This window comes from Pelodiscus sinensis, chromosome 25, assembly GCF_052426305.1.
Source record: "Pelodiscus sinensis isolate ZL-2025 chromosome 25, ASM5242630v1, whole genome shotgun sequence".
In the NCBI taxonomy this organism is placed as follows: domain Eukaryota; kingdom Metazoa; phylum Chordata; order Testudines; family Trionychidae; genus Pelodiscus; species Pelodiscus sinensis.
The window spans coordinates 13,211,043-13,225,399 of NC_143076.1; the positions used below are offsets into that span (position 1 = coordinate 13,211,043).

Genomic DNA, 14,357 nt, shown 5'->3' on the forward strand with positions numbered 1-14,357 from the left:
GCGTCACTCCTACGTCACACGCACCCAGAGGCTCCCAGTGCAGATCGCGCCCCGCCTCCCAGCCACTCCCCTGCCCCTGCCAGGCTTCCGACTGGCGCCCAGTCGAAAAACCAGAGAATACCGGACATTGCACATGTCCGGTATTCTCTGAATTTTTTTATCGGACAGAGGGCCCAAAAACCGGACTATCCGGTTGAATACCGGACACCTGGCAACCCTACCCAGGCTGATAGAGGCAGCAGCAAGGGGGCAGGCAACCCTGCAAAGACGGTGCTGGGGGGAACTGGCTTTTAAGCCAACTCCCCTCAGCACTGGCTCCAGCTCTCTCTCCACTTGCTACCTCTCATATAGATAGGCAGCAAGGGGGGAATGCAAGTAGTTGACTACTCACTTACATCCCTAGTGTAGAGGAGGAGAAAGTAGAAAGCAGACTGGAAGAACAAGAAAATCAGCTGGACAGTGGCAGCTCATCAGCTCTAGGACTAAATAGTTCACAGTACGCTGCTCCTGTAGGCCCTTTCACCAGCAGTAGATACACCTGTTCCAAAAAAAGTGAGGGGAGACTTGATACAAAATAACTTTTCTGTATTTGTTTGTACACCAGTTTAAATTACAATTGTAAAAACCAAAAGTGACGTTACGCGTCACATACCAACGATGAGTAGCTCCTCATCAGGAGTATCTCAGTCCTGTCAGTTTATACTCCTTGGCATACATGCTGTGTTTTATCCCCCCCCACCCCCAGAGATGCTCCACCCCTGCTCTGTCCCAAGGCCCCACCCTTGCTCCACTTCTTCCTGCCAAGCTCTGCTCTCTCCTGACACCCCACCTCCTCCTACCCCGCTCCAGCTCTTCCCCCCGGGTCCTGCTCACCTGCTGCTCTCCACTATCTGCCGAGCGTCTTCCCCAGCTGATTGGTGGCTGCCACCCAGACAGCTGTGGCCGGTGGATCTGAGCACCTACTATTTTTTCTTATGGGTTATGTTGGGTGCACCAGCCCCAGAGCCTACCACACGCACCTCGCGTCAGCAACTGCGCTCCTTGGGGTGTGGAGTAATTTAACAAGGGCAAGCGTCTGTATTGTGACAGCTCCTAACTGGCTTTTGGAAGGTCATTAGAGATTTAGCTGCCCTGCAGCTCCTTGTAAGGAAGGTGGCCCAACAAGTAAAGTGCTAGTTTAGGACAGGGGGGACCTGCGTTCCAACTTGCTGTCAGACTGCCTACATGAGCCAGGACAAGTCACGTGGCTTTTCCGCGCCGGTTTGGGGATAAGAGCCTTGCCCTGACTCAAGGGGCATGTGAGGACTCTCACAGTAAAGATGCTTAGACACTGGTAAGGGGAGGCACAACAATCCATTTTCCCCTAATTAATGAACATCAGCGGAAGAGACTCTTGGACTTCCCAGGACACACACTGGTCTCTCTGTATAAGGCAAGAGAGGGGGGCGGGCAGAGGCAGATTTCAGCCCGTGACTTGACAGAACTGAATGGAAGGTGGTTTCTGTCAGCCCCACAGTGAATGGATTTCTAGGACAGAGCTGGACAAACTGTCTACACTGTACCCAGTGGGGGTCAGTTCTTAGGGCCTGTATGGAGTGGGGTATACGGTGTGTTTTGAAAACCATGTTAGTTAGTTACAACTCCTAGCCAAGCCCTCCTGGCTACTTAGGGCATCTGACACACCTTTAAATCAGCAAGGCCACTTGGCTCTAGAGCCACTTACAGCTCCAACCCCAAGGGACGGAGCAGATCTTCAGTTGCTGCAGCCTCCTGCCGTTCCATCCCAATGCAGAGAATCCTGACACAGCTGCCAGGAGAGCAGGGAAGCAGCCTGGCCTAAGGGGCACAGCATATTGCCCTGAGGCTGTAAATGTGGCAGTGCAGCATGGCACTGTGTATTAGTGCAATGCAGGGTCAGGATCTGACACGGTTGCCTAGGCTGCAGGACCCTACATGAGGAGTCTATCACTAACCTCAATAGTCATAGAATGACCAGGAGTCCCTGGGGTGGCGGGAAGAAAAGAAGTGGGTAAGCCAACCTCAACTACACTCCCTATTCCCCAAATGAGAAGTGAGTAAACTCCATTCAGCCATCTTTCCTCTCCCTTTTGCTGCCTTGTGGAGTCACCAACACTCCAGCTGCAGGTTCCAGCCAAGTCCTCTGCACTGCAGAGTACAACCTGGAACAAGCCTCATATTTCTTCCAAGTCTTTAGTACCAGAAGCTCTATGTGAGCCTCACTCTCCATTGGTGTTAGACGTTTTGCGTGTCCTCTCAGCAGGACTTCTTTCATGGTGCAGAGCTGCCCGATGCGAGAGAAAGACTTCTCTTCAGAAGCCCTTGCGAGAATCAGTTCCCTTCTGCCAACCTGTAGGTGATTTGAGGATCAGGAACTTAGTCGCAGCCCGCCTGGAATCTTGTTCCATTTCCCTGCTTTCTGGAGGTGCTCACTTCCCGTGCGAGGCTCCGGTCACGCAGTTTGCTTGTGGTGCTTCAACAGAGCTCCCGCAGGTCTGAGAGACAGGACAGAAACAAGGGTCATGAAGGGACCTCAGCTGGACTGACGTCACAGTGTTGTCACATTGCAATGAACTGGTATCTCTCCTCCCAGAGGGAGGCCCTACACTGTGCCCTATGCAAATGGGATACACAGGTACCAACCCCCTCTGTTTAGATCTTTCCTTGCAGTTTCAGAGGGACACAGGATTCTCTACATCCTCTCCAGAAGGTTGTACAGCAGGGGCGGGCAATAATTTTTGATGGGGGGAGGCGGCACTCCAAGAATTTGGAAAGTGGTCAAGGGCTGCAGTCTTCCATATTCATGGAGGAAGTCTGGGGTATGGGATGGAGGTTGGGTGCAGAAGGGAGCCTGCAGTGAGGGATTGGGGTGCAGGAGAGGGAGTGGGGTCTGGGAGGGAGTTTGGGTGAAGGAGGCAGTTGTGACCTGGGTTAAGGGACTAGGGTCGGGGTTGTGACCTTGGACAAGAGGGAGTTGTGACCTGGGGCAGGGACTAGGGTGCAGGAGGGGGCAGAGGGGTTTGAGCTATGTCCGAGGGTAGGAGGGAGCTGCGCCTTGGGGCAGGGACTGAGGTCCAAGGGTTTGGATTGTGACCTGGGGCAGGGAATTGGGGTGCAGGATCTGGGAGTGGAGGGGGCAGAGGGCATTGGTTATGTGGGATGGGGGGGGCAAAGCACTGGGGTGCCAGAGACAGGCTCTGGCTGGGAAACTTACCAGCTTGACTCCCAGCCAGCAACCTTCTCAAGCAGACCCCATGCCTGCTCCACCCCACACTGGCTGCAGGAGCCATGTGATTTTTGAACAGCCTAGGAGCCTGAGGGGAGGAAGGGAGGGTGCTTCGCAAGCTGCCGGTTAATAACAGGCAGCTCCCATTGGCCAGAAACTAGCCAATGGGATTGTGCTGGGGGCAGGAGCAGAGTGTGAAGCTTCTGTTCTCTCCCCCAGGGCTCACAGCTCTTCAAATAGAGCCCCACGGCAGCTTTTCTCAGAAGCACATGGGGGGCTTGTCTGAGGCTCCCCACTGCATCCGTGGGCTGGATCTGGTGCCTTGGCAGGCCGGGTATTTTGCCCAGGCCTGTTGTACAGGGTGACTGTCAGCGTGCTGCTACATTGCACCCCCTGGCTTGGTAGAGTCATTCCTAAGGCCCAGAAGCTGAAAAGACGCTATAGAAATGCAGGGTATGATCAAATGGACACTCCAGATGGTTGAATTTAGCCCGTGAAGAGTCAACACCCTAGCCAGGCCTGTTATGAAGCTGCCTGCCCACTACAACAGGGCTACTCAACACACGGCCCGAGAGCTGTATGCGGCCAGCGGTGCGGTTTGAGTTGACGCTGGGCTCAACGTGTGGCCCGTGGGCGGGAGCCAAAACAAAAAAGCAGTCAATAGAATGGTCTGCTGTTGAGATGCATTTTAGTAGTTAAATTCGTGGATTGTCCTTGCTCATTACAAGTGCTGCCATGTGGGTGGAAATCAGGTAACTATTGCTCTTTATTAATATCAGCAGAAGTGACTTAAACAGGGCCTGTGTGTTGTGTAGTTTTGCCTTAATCTTCGTATTCAGGCCCGTCAGTGTGAAAGAAGCTATTTGCATCTATATTTGTATGTATATGCAATTACACTTAAGTTGTGGCCCTCGGCATGTGCTGTGAGTATCCCTGTGGCCCCCGGGGCTTCCAAAGTTGAGTAGCCCTGGGCTACAGTTTACTTACAGCACAGGATTGTGTTTCTAATCTGCCTGAAGCCGTTCTCCTGGAGCGTCACATTGATGTAATAGAGGCACCTCAGCTCTTGGGGGTAGTCTTTCCGGTCAATGCCCTTCAGTATGGGGATGATGCGCCCATTGGCCATGGGCGCCTCTGCTAGTGCCTGATGCATCTGGTACCGGCACCAGGAATCCTCGAGGAAGTTGGGGGTTATTAGCAGGACCCAGCAGTGGCTGTTGTGTACGGCACTGCACAATTCTGTCATGATAGCGCCCCCCGGCACGGCATCCCGCAACTGCAGGAAGCACCGGATGCTCTCGGGCTGGCTCTCCAGATAGGAGACCATCTCCTCAGCAAACTCCAAGTCCTCGGCGCTGTGGCAGACGCACACGTCGTAGCTCTTGGCCCAGCGGGCACTCCCGGAGCTGCTCATGCTCACCGGGGAGGTGGAAGGCAGCTGTCCCAGGGTGACCACGGAACTGCTGGTGGAAAAGCTGGCAGCTGTCTCCAAGGAGGAGGAGGGAGTGGAGGAGGGTGCCTGGTTGGAGACAGCATTCAAGTTGCTTCCTCTGGAGCTGGAGCTTTGCTTGGGTTTCTGCAGGAGCCTCCTGAGCCAGCCTGTGGAGTATAAAAATCAGAGTAAGATTCGCTGAAAGGTGAAATGCCTCTGGGAATATTCATAGCCCCTCCCCAGGCACCCAAAGGAGCCTCTCGTTGAAACTCCTGATTTCTTATCCAGGGGCCATTTGGGACCCAGAGAGCAAGTGTCAGCCCTGCCCCAGGACCCAAGCAGACAGACCTGGTACTAAGGTGGCGCCGTGTGCTGAGCTAGAACTTCCGACTAGCAGACGGGTCTAGTCCAACAGTTGCTAGAGAGAGGCCTTTCCATAGCTCCAGGCACGGAAGGGCCATGATGTAGTGGGGGTACCTTGCTGGTTGCTATGCTGGGCAATGGGTTGTGAGTGACCTCCACTGGACAGTCTCTCTGCCTCCTGTTCCCAGCCCTTCACTCAGCTCAAGCTGCCAACACGCTGCTCGCTGACTTACCAGCCATGTCAAAGGTAACGGTCCGATGAGAAGCGCCCACATGGATCGTGACCCTGTGAGAGAGGGACAGGAAAGGAGCTGTCATGCTGGTATTAAATTGTAGGTACTTGTAGGCCACAGCACTTGGGAGGCCCAGTCAACCGGTACCCGTTGTGGTAGGCACTGTACAATTCCACAGCAAAAAGGTGGGTGCATGCCCCGACTCATGGGGAATGAACCATCCGTGTAGTCCACATTCTAGCGCTGCCTAAGAGATCTCTCGCTTGCACGGCTGTCTGGTCTGGGGTACACAGGGCAGCTCCGTCTCCCAGGTCATCTAGCCTGCACTAAATCCATGTAGCTGTCCTGCCTACCAACAGGCATCACCCCCTTCCCTCACAAAGCACCCAGGGTGTAGCTAAGGAGACTGTCTGGGGCACAGCAAGGAGACAGCGGCTCCATACGAGCCACCCCCAGCCTGGCTACGTCGGGTTCTCTTGGGCTGCGAAAGCTGGCACCAGTGTGTGCTTGCTGCTGTGTCGAATATGCAGTTTCTCTAAAAAAAAGGAAATGAAGCAAAGGCCATTTCTTGCTGACGCTCAAGCTGTGCTTAGGCAAACACAATGTCGGGATGAACTCAGCTTATGGAAATACAGGCAGTCCCCGGGTTACGTACGAGATAGGGACTGTAGGTTTGTTCTTAAGTTGAATTTGTATGTAAGTCGGAACTGGTACATATTGTAGGGGAAACTCTAGCCAAACATTTCTCCAGAGCTCAGTTTTATTCTCCCACACCTCACTTCCCTCAGTCCTTTATTCTCAAGCTGAGGTGTCTGCTGAGAAAAGCTGCTCTGCGTCTCCCTGGTCTGCTGGGGGGGGGGGGGGGGGGCGCTAGCTTCGCGTCTCCCTGGTCTGCTGAGGGGAAGCAGCTAGTGCGGGGTTGCCTCACCCCGTTTGTAAGTAGGATCCGATGTAAGTCGGATCCATGTAACCCGGGGACTGCCTGTACACTGAGAGGTGCCAGGACCCTTCCACCCGCATAGGACTATTGGGCACATGAACACAGCATCCTCTTTACAGAGCAGACACTTGGTCACCTGGGCTTAAGTCTACCCTCCCAGCCTGCAAACAGGCAGGCTCTGGCTTCACAACTGTTCTGTCCCCCTCACCCCTCAGAGAACAATTCAAACAGTGGGGTGGTCCCGCCAGCTTTCTGCAGCCTGCCTTATCCATTGGGCTGAGCCTCCCTCCAGCTCTGCGCATCCCTCAGGCATACAGGAGGCAGACAAGTATCTCAGGGGTGCTCTCTGCAGGAGCTGCCTTGCCCAGGTCCCTGAAATGGCAAGGGACCAATGCTCCCCACTTTCCATATAGCCAGGGATAGCCGCGATGGGAGAGAACATCACTGAACTCCAGTATTCCTTCCCTCAAACAGGATACTTCCCTCCCTGGATACACTGCTGACTATTTCTGCCTACCAGGCCCACCGACAAGGGGCCGGAGGGGAGGGGGCAGAGGGGTCAACTGCTCTGAGACCCGGTGCTCAGAGCCATTGGAGTTAGGGATGTAAAATCCTGTTTAACCAGTTAACCAGTTAAATGTTACACTCAACCAGTCACCCGCTTAATCGGGATCCTGGTTAGGGTGATGCTTACTGGTTAACCAGTTACATCCCTAGCGTTAGTGCTGCATGGTGCACTCCAGGCAATGTTGGGGGGGGGGGCACCATGGTCCAGGTGGTGTTGAGGGCCAGCTGCCCTTGCTCTCGCCCCTTCTGCGAACACAGAGCCGCTCCCCCCCTTGCCCAGGAGCCCAGGATGGCTGTTGGCTCCCCTGCTGCCTACAATAATTTAATTCAGTAGCTCAAGTGCTGCTGAGAGATGTTTGTGTTTGGCAGGTACCATACTGCAGAAAGGATGAAGCACTGGGTACATACGGGCTACGTCTAAACTGGCATGATTTTCCAGAAATGCTTTTAATGGAAAAGTTTCCGTTAAAAGCATTTTCGGAAAAGAGCGTCTAGGTTGGCACGGACACTTTTCCGCAAAAGCATTTTTGCGGAAAAGCATCCGTGCCAATCTAGACGCGCTTTTGCGCAAAAAAGCCCCGATCGCCATTTTCACGATCGGGGCTTTTTTGCGCAAAACAAATCTGAGCTGTCTACACTGGCCCTTTTGCGCAAAAGTTTTGTTCAAAAGGGACTTTTGCCCGAACGGGAGCAGCATAGTATTTCCGCAAGAAGCACTGATTTCTTACAGTAGGAAGTCAGTGCTTTTGCGGAAATTCAAGCGGCCGGTGTAGACAGCTGGCAAGTTTTTCCGGAAAAGCAGCTGATTTTCCGGAAAAACTGGCCAGTCTAGACACAGCCACGATGTTTTTAAATTACAAGGAACAGTGAAATCTCTGCACGCTGCAAGGAACCTATTGAGAAACACCATAACAAAGGTGCTAACTACATCTGTATTCCAAGTAACCATGAACAACAACAAAGAACCATTAAGAGGGACACTCCTCCCATACCACCTTGACAAAACAGCAGAGTAAAACAGACAGGCGAAACCTTTAAAAATCGGAAGTCAAATCCTACTGAGGAAAATAGAAGGTAGCAGAAATTCTGGCAAGTCAAATGTAGCAATAGCATTAGGCAGGAGGCCAAAAATGAAACTGAGAAGCAACTAGAAATAGAAAGAAAAACTAACAGCAACCAGTTTTGTAAGACCATTACAGAGCTAAAGCAGCTCCCAAGGAAAGCAAGGCCTCTGAGGAGAAGTTCAATGAATTCTTTGCAGCTGTTTTCACTTCAGAGGATGTGAGGGAGATTCCCACCTCTGAGTCATTCTTTTTAGGTGACAAATCTGAGCAACTCTCCCAGATAAAACCTGCAGTAAGAGCAGAAGATGTTCACCCAAGAGTTCTGAAGAAACTCAAATAGGAAACCGCAGAACTACTAACAGTGGTATGTAACCTACCATTTAAATGACCCTCTGTGCCAGATGACTGGAGGATAGCGAATGTGACACCATTTAAAAAAAAAGGCTCCAGAGATGATCCTGGCAATTACAGGCCAGTAAGCCTAACTTCAGCACCAGGCAGATTGGTTGAAATGATCATGAAGAACAGAATTGTGAACTTGATAAATTGGGAAAGAGTCAACACAACTTTTGTAAAAGGAAAGCATGCTTCACCGATCCATTAGAATGCTTTGAGAATAAATGTCAAAAGTTGTGGACAAGGGGGATCCATTTGATATAGTATACTCAGGCTTTCAGAAACCTTTTGACAAGACCCCACATTAGTAATAAGTTATAGGATAAGAAGGACCTTCTCGTGGACCAGTAATTAAAGGGTAGGAATAAATAGTCAGTATTCACAATGCAGAGTGGCAAATGCTGGGGTCCCTCATGGATCTGTACTGGGACCGGTATTATCCAACGTATTCATATGTGATTGGAGAAAAAGGGTAAAGAAGGAGGTGCAAAGTTTGCAGACAATAAAAAATTACTCAAGAAAATTGTGTCCAAAGAGTTCCAACGGGATCTCGCTAAACTGGGTGACTGGACAACAACATGGCAGATTAAATTCAATGTTGATAAATGTAAACCAATGTACACTGAAAAACATAATCCCAAATGTAGACTACATCATTTTGTATGTAAATTACTGTTACCACATAAAAGTAAATCTTGGAGTCATTGTCTATAATTCTCTGAAAACCTCAATCTAAACCCCCCCCCCCAAAAACAAACAAAAAAAACCCCTATGCATTAGAACTGAAAAGGGTAAAGAGAAAGGCAACAAAAATAATTAGGGGTATGGAACAGTTTCCATATGAGGAGAGATTAGAAAGACAGTGAATGTTCATCTTAGAAGAGATGACTAAAGGAGGATATAATAGGTGCCTGAAGCGTTATTTACCCCTTCATAGAACACAAAACACAGAGATCACAGAATGAAATTAATACTCAGTAGATTTAAAACAAAAGGAAGGTGGTGAGGCCACATCTGGAGTACTGTGTCCAGTTCTGGGCCCCCCTTCAGAAAGGATGTAGACACACTGGAGAAAGTCCAGCGGAGGGCAACAAAAATAATTAGGGGGCTAGAGCATATGACTTATGAGGAAAGGCTGAGGGATCTGGGCTTATTTAGTCGACAGAAGAGACGAGTGAGGGGGGATTTGAGAGCAGCCTTCAACTACCTGAAGGGAGGTTCCAAAGAGGGTGGAGAGAGGCTGTTCTCAGTGGTGACAGATGACAGATCAATGAGCAATGGCCTCAAGTTGCAGTGGGGGAGGTCTAGATTGACTATTAGGAAACGTTAATTTGCTACGAGAGTAGTGAAGCACTGGAATGGGTTCCCTAGGGAGGTGATGGAATCTCCATCCCTAGAGATTTTTAAGTCCTGGCTGGGATGATTTAGTGGGGGTTGGTCCTGCTTTTAGCAGGGGGTTGGCCTTGATGACCTCCTGAGGTCTCTTCCAACCCTAGGATTCTAAGTACTTATTCATCCAACATACAATCTGTAGAACTCATTGCTAAGGGATGTTGTGAAGGCCAAAAATATAACTGGGTTTAAAAAAAAAAGAACTAGATAAACTCACGAAGGGACGAACCCCACACTTGGGGTGTGCCTAATCATCTGACTGCCAGAAGCTGGAAATGACTAATAGGGGATGGATCACTGGATAAATGCCCTGTTCTGTTCATTCCCTCTGAAGCATCTGGCACCAGACAGTGACAGAAAACAGGATACTGGGCTAGACTTAGTTCAGCCATTCTTGTTTTCTTAACTCTTCTACTATATTTAGTAGGGATGTTAACATTTATTTTTGTAAATATTCATCGCCACATCTCATTTGCATATCTTCTTGCGCAAGAATGTGCAATATAGATGTAGCCCCTGTTTATTAAAGAACTCCTCCTAAATGGTAAACGCCAGGACTGCCAAATTTGTTATACAGCTTCCTCTTATCCTAACGTAAAACAAGGTCTGGGTTCAGTTGTGCCAGGACAATGGGATGTGCCTGGAATGCGACTGTTTCTCATCAAATGGAAAGGGAGGGCTGTGATAGCAGGGACAGTTCTACTCCACAATGATAATAGGAGGGCAGCAGCCAAGGGTCCCCCTGCCTGCCTGACAGTCCTGGAGAGCTGCAGAGCATCAGGCGGCTGCTCCCAGGGCAGGAGCCAGGCAGTGTGGGCCCCCCCAGGCCTTGACCTAGGGAGCAGCCACCAGCCACCCACATCCCCTGCCCTGACTCCTGGATGCCCCACACTTCCAGCCCCCTGCCCTGGGCCGCCACATCCCCAAGCCTCTGCCCTGAAGGACCCAACCAATGCTGGGGAAATCTTCTAGTACACTATCTTCCCAGAAACAAAAAACAGGACTATGTAGCACTTTAAAGAGTAACAAGATGTGCTACATAGTCCTGTTTTTTGTTTCAGCTGCACCATCACGGCTACATTTCTATCACTATCTTTCCAGAAACATGGTACAATTATCTCAAGAAAGCTGATTTCAGGGTCTCCCTCCTTGGTTACAATAAAACGTAACTGAGAACACCAACAAATAGATGCAACAAGCCCTCTCCTGCTCTCTGTGGCAAAGATGAGCTTAGCATAAGGTGCGGGAGAGGGAGAGAATGGGGCAGCACCTGCTTTTAATATTTTACTTTGGTTTTGTGTGTGTAATTTCCTAGCTGAAGAAAACACAGCTGTGTGTAATTTTTGATTTGTATGAGGGCAGTGCCATGAGCAACAGCCACACTGTGTTCAACACCATGCAAATACGTAACTGTGAACCTCACAGAAAACCTTCCATCTAGGACAAGGAAGAATGGCTACCCCAAACAGATGGGGAATACAAAGGGGCAGAGAAACTATATGAGGCCAGTGCATCATGGGTTTGGTTGTTTCAAAATAACACTCTTGAGGCTGGGGTCAAACATCGATTTAAAAAAAATTATATTTCTTTGCCACATTGTAATTTGTATTTTCTCCCTAAAACAAATGCTTCAAACAGAGTTACACATTCCCCCTTTCCCATCCATCCCCCCCAACACAACGCCCAGGGCCCTACAATGACAAATGAATGGATGTAGACCCAGTGCTGCCATGAGCCAGTGTGTGTACCTCCAGAGCCCACAACTCTACCGCAAGCTGACGCCGGCTGTCTAAGTGCTCACAAGTGAACCTCCAAGAGGATGAGGGTGCACGAGTGTGCACGAGCCTCTAATGAGCATATGTCCAGTAATAACTAGATGCACAAGTGACTCTACAACAGGGCTACTCAACATGTGGCCCGCTTGTTTGCAGCCCGCGGTGCAGTTTGGGTTTATGTGGGGCTCAACACGTGGCCTGTGGGTGGGAGCCAAAAAAAAAAAAGTAGTCAATATAATGGTCTTCTGTTGAAATGTGTTTTAGTAGTTAAATTCCTGGGCTGTCATTACTCATTAAAAGTGCTGTCATATGGGTGGAAATCGGGTCACTATTGCACTTTACTAATATCAGCAGAACTGACTAAAACGGGGCCTGTGTGTTGTGTGGTCTTGCCTTTTATTATTCATGCCTATCAGTGTGAAAGAAGCTATTTGCATATCTTTGCATGTATATGCAACCACAGTTAAGCTGCAGCCCTTGGAATGTGCTGCGAGTATCATTGTGGCCCCCAGAGCTTCCAAAGTTGAGTAGCCCTGCCCTACAAGAACAAAGCAGCAGATGCAGACTTAGGGCTCACCCAGGATCCTGTTCTAACCACCTGCTACTCACAGCAGCAAAGGACTTTGGTGCTCCAGGGATCCTTAAATAGCACCAGTGCATTCTGGGTTTGCCCCTTGGAGTGGGACCTAATTGGGGCAGGGGCTTCTTAATGTTTATCTCATCAAAGGCTGAGCATGTTTTCGAGCCTTGTCTTGCAATTCCTAACAACAGTCGTGTGATGGAAGGCTTGGAAAAGGGGGATCTATGTGGAGACCTCTCTCTGGGCACAGCTCAGGCTCCACAAGTCCAGAGGGGGCTAGGGCAGCAAGGCTCACGGTCAGTCTTCACTCCGTCAGGTGGAGATTCCCCATCAGTCAGTGCAAAGACACCAAGTTACGTGGGTCCCCTTTTGCTCAGCCACGCTTGGAAGCTCCTAGCAGCAATGACATACAGGTCCAGCTGCTAGGGATGGGAGCTGGGCAGAGCCACTGGCTAGCTGTGAAACGGTCCTGCCCTGCAGCTCTCAGAGCATCCCTGAGTCTGCGACAGAGCGCCAGCCCAGCACCCCGCACCCAGGTGCACCACGCTGAAGTGAGTCAGGCTGGTACCACCATACCAGGCAGTAGTACTTTGTCAACCCCTCTAGACCTTTACAAAGAAAACTTTCAGCCAGTGGCCTGGCTACCGGGCTCTCCAGGTCAGTCTGTGTGATAACCCTGAAACCTAATGACACCCTCTAAGTGGCAACATCATTCACCATTTTTGGGGTCGGGAAGGAATTTTCCTCCAGGATAGATTGGCAGAGACCCTGGAGGTTTTTCGCCTTTCTCTGTAGCATGGGGCACAGATCACAGCTGGAGGATTCTCTGCATCTTGGGGCCTTCAAAGTATTTGAAGGCTTCAATATCTGAGCTATAGGTGAGAGGATTATTCTAGGAGGGGTGGGTGAGATTCTGTGGCCTGCACTGTGCAGGGGGTCAGACTAAATGATCATAATGATCCCTTCTGACCTTAAAGTCTATGAGTCATTTCCCTGTAGAGAAAATTTCCAGCAGCTTGGGGATAGCGAATGGAGTTTTACATCCATCCCGCGGATTTCCCTCTGCACAAAAGGGACTGACAGCTAGACCCTGCCCAGCAAAGCTCTGGGTCTGTACTCCCCCTGGCTGGCAGGGTCCCCTCAAGGGCTTGTACCTGCTCCAGGCCACTGCAGCCCCCAACAGGAGGGCACCCTGCGTGCACCCGCTGCGCTCTGCAGCCTGCCGGGCACCCTCAGAAAAGGATCTGAAAACTTGCTGCCAGCTGGCTGCCAGGCACATGCCTCCCCCTTGCCTCCCTCGCTGCGCTCAGGCATGCAGCTTCCTGCCTCGGCCGCCCTCCTGGAGCTGCCCTGCCGGGGAGGGAGCTGCGGGCGCGCCCTGGCGCTGCAGGTAGGGGCGCGGGCTGCCCCTGCACCCCCTGGCGACCCCCGTCCCCCACGTCTGGTGCAGCCCCGGGCTGGGGAGCTGCGGTTTGCGCCGGAGCGGGGCGCCCAGGCGGGGAGGCGGCGGGTGGCTACTCACCCAGCCCCGCGCGTCCGGCCGGGCTCTGGGGTCCCTGCGCTCCTCCCCGCCCGCCGCTCCGGGCTCCCGGGCCCGCCTCTCCCGGCCGCTCTGCGCAAGCGGCGCGCTGGGGAAGTCTCCCCCCACGCGAGGAAACTCCACCCCCGCGGGCACCAGCGGGCGGGGCCCCGAGGCCGGGCCGCTCTGGGTCCCTGGGGCAGTGCCAGCGGCCGGGCTCTCCCGACAGCCCCCAGCAAAGGCCAGAGCGGAGCCGGGCGAGCGCGGGTCTCCGCGACCCCAGCCGGGCTCTGGCCACAGCCCTGTGCCGGGAGGGTCCCCGCTCTGCGGGCCCGGCTCCGGAGCTGCGCCCCCACCAGCCAGCCTCTGCCCTGGGCGCGCTGGGGGAGGCGCGGGCGGATCCCCTGGTTGGAAGCCTTGCGAGGCCTCCGCCCCTTGACTGACAGCGGCGTGTTTTGTAAGCGGCTCCCACGCGGCAGGGAGCCCTGCAAGCCGCGTTACCTAAGCAGGCTCCGGGAGCCCGGGCTAGACCGCGCCCTGGCCGGCTGCGCAGGGAAACGAGCCGCCTGGTGCAGCTGGAAGGGTCGCGGCTGGGCGCGCGGCCCAGGTGAGAAGGAAGCGGAGATGGGCCGAGGGGTCGGGGTCGGGGTCTGCAAAGCGGCCAGGGCAGTGCCTGGACAGGGAGGGCGGCGCTTTTCATAGCGAGGGCAATTGGTCACCGGTCCGGGGTGAAGCGTCCGGCGAAGGGTGGATTCTCCATCACTGCTGCAGCCTTGGTGCAAGACTGGGCCGCTTTTCCTGGAGAGGGCTGCTGCAGTGCAAACAGGAATTGAGTCAGGGGAGTCCTCTGGC

General features: G+C 52.4%; 1 protein-coding gene across 1 annotated transcript; it reads right to left on the minus strand.

Annotated features, from left to right (window-relative positions):
• Positions 1–468: 468 nt before the first annotated feature.
• TIRAP (TIR domain containing adaptor protein) lies at positions 469–13,598 on the minus strand. Its single transcript, XM_006111247.5, has 4 exons — positions 13,509–13,598; positions 5,273–5,325; positions 4,232–4,843; positions 469–2,513 (listed from the first exon to the last, which is right to left on the minus strand). The coding sequence occupies exons 2-4, from the start codon at positions 5,277–5,279 to the stop codon at positions 2,494–2,496; spliced, it is 639 nt and encodes a 212-aa protein (XP_006111309.4). The 5' UTR covers positions 5,280–5,325; positions 13,509–13,598; the 3' UTR covers positions 469–2,493.
• Positions 13,599–14,357: the final 759 nt, after the last annotated feature.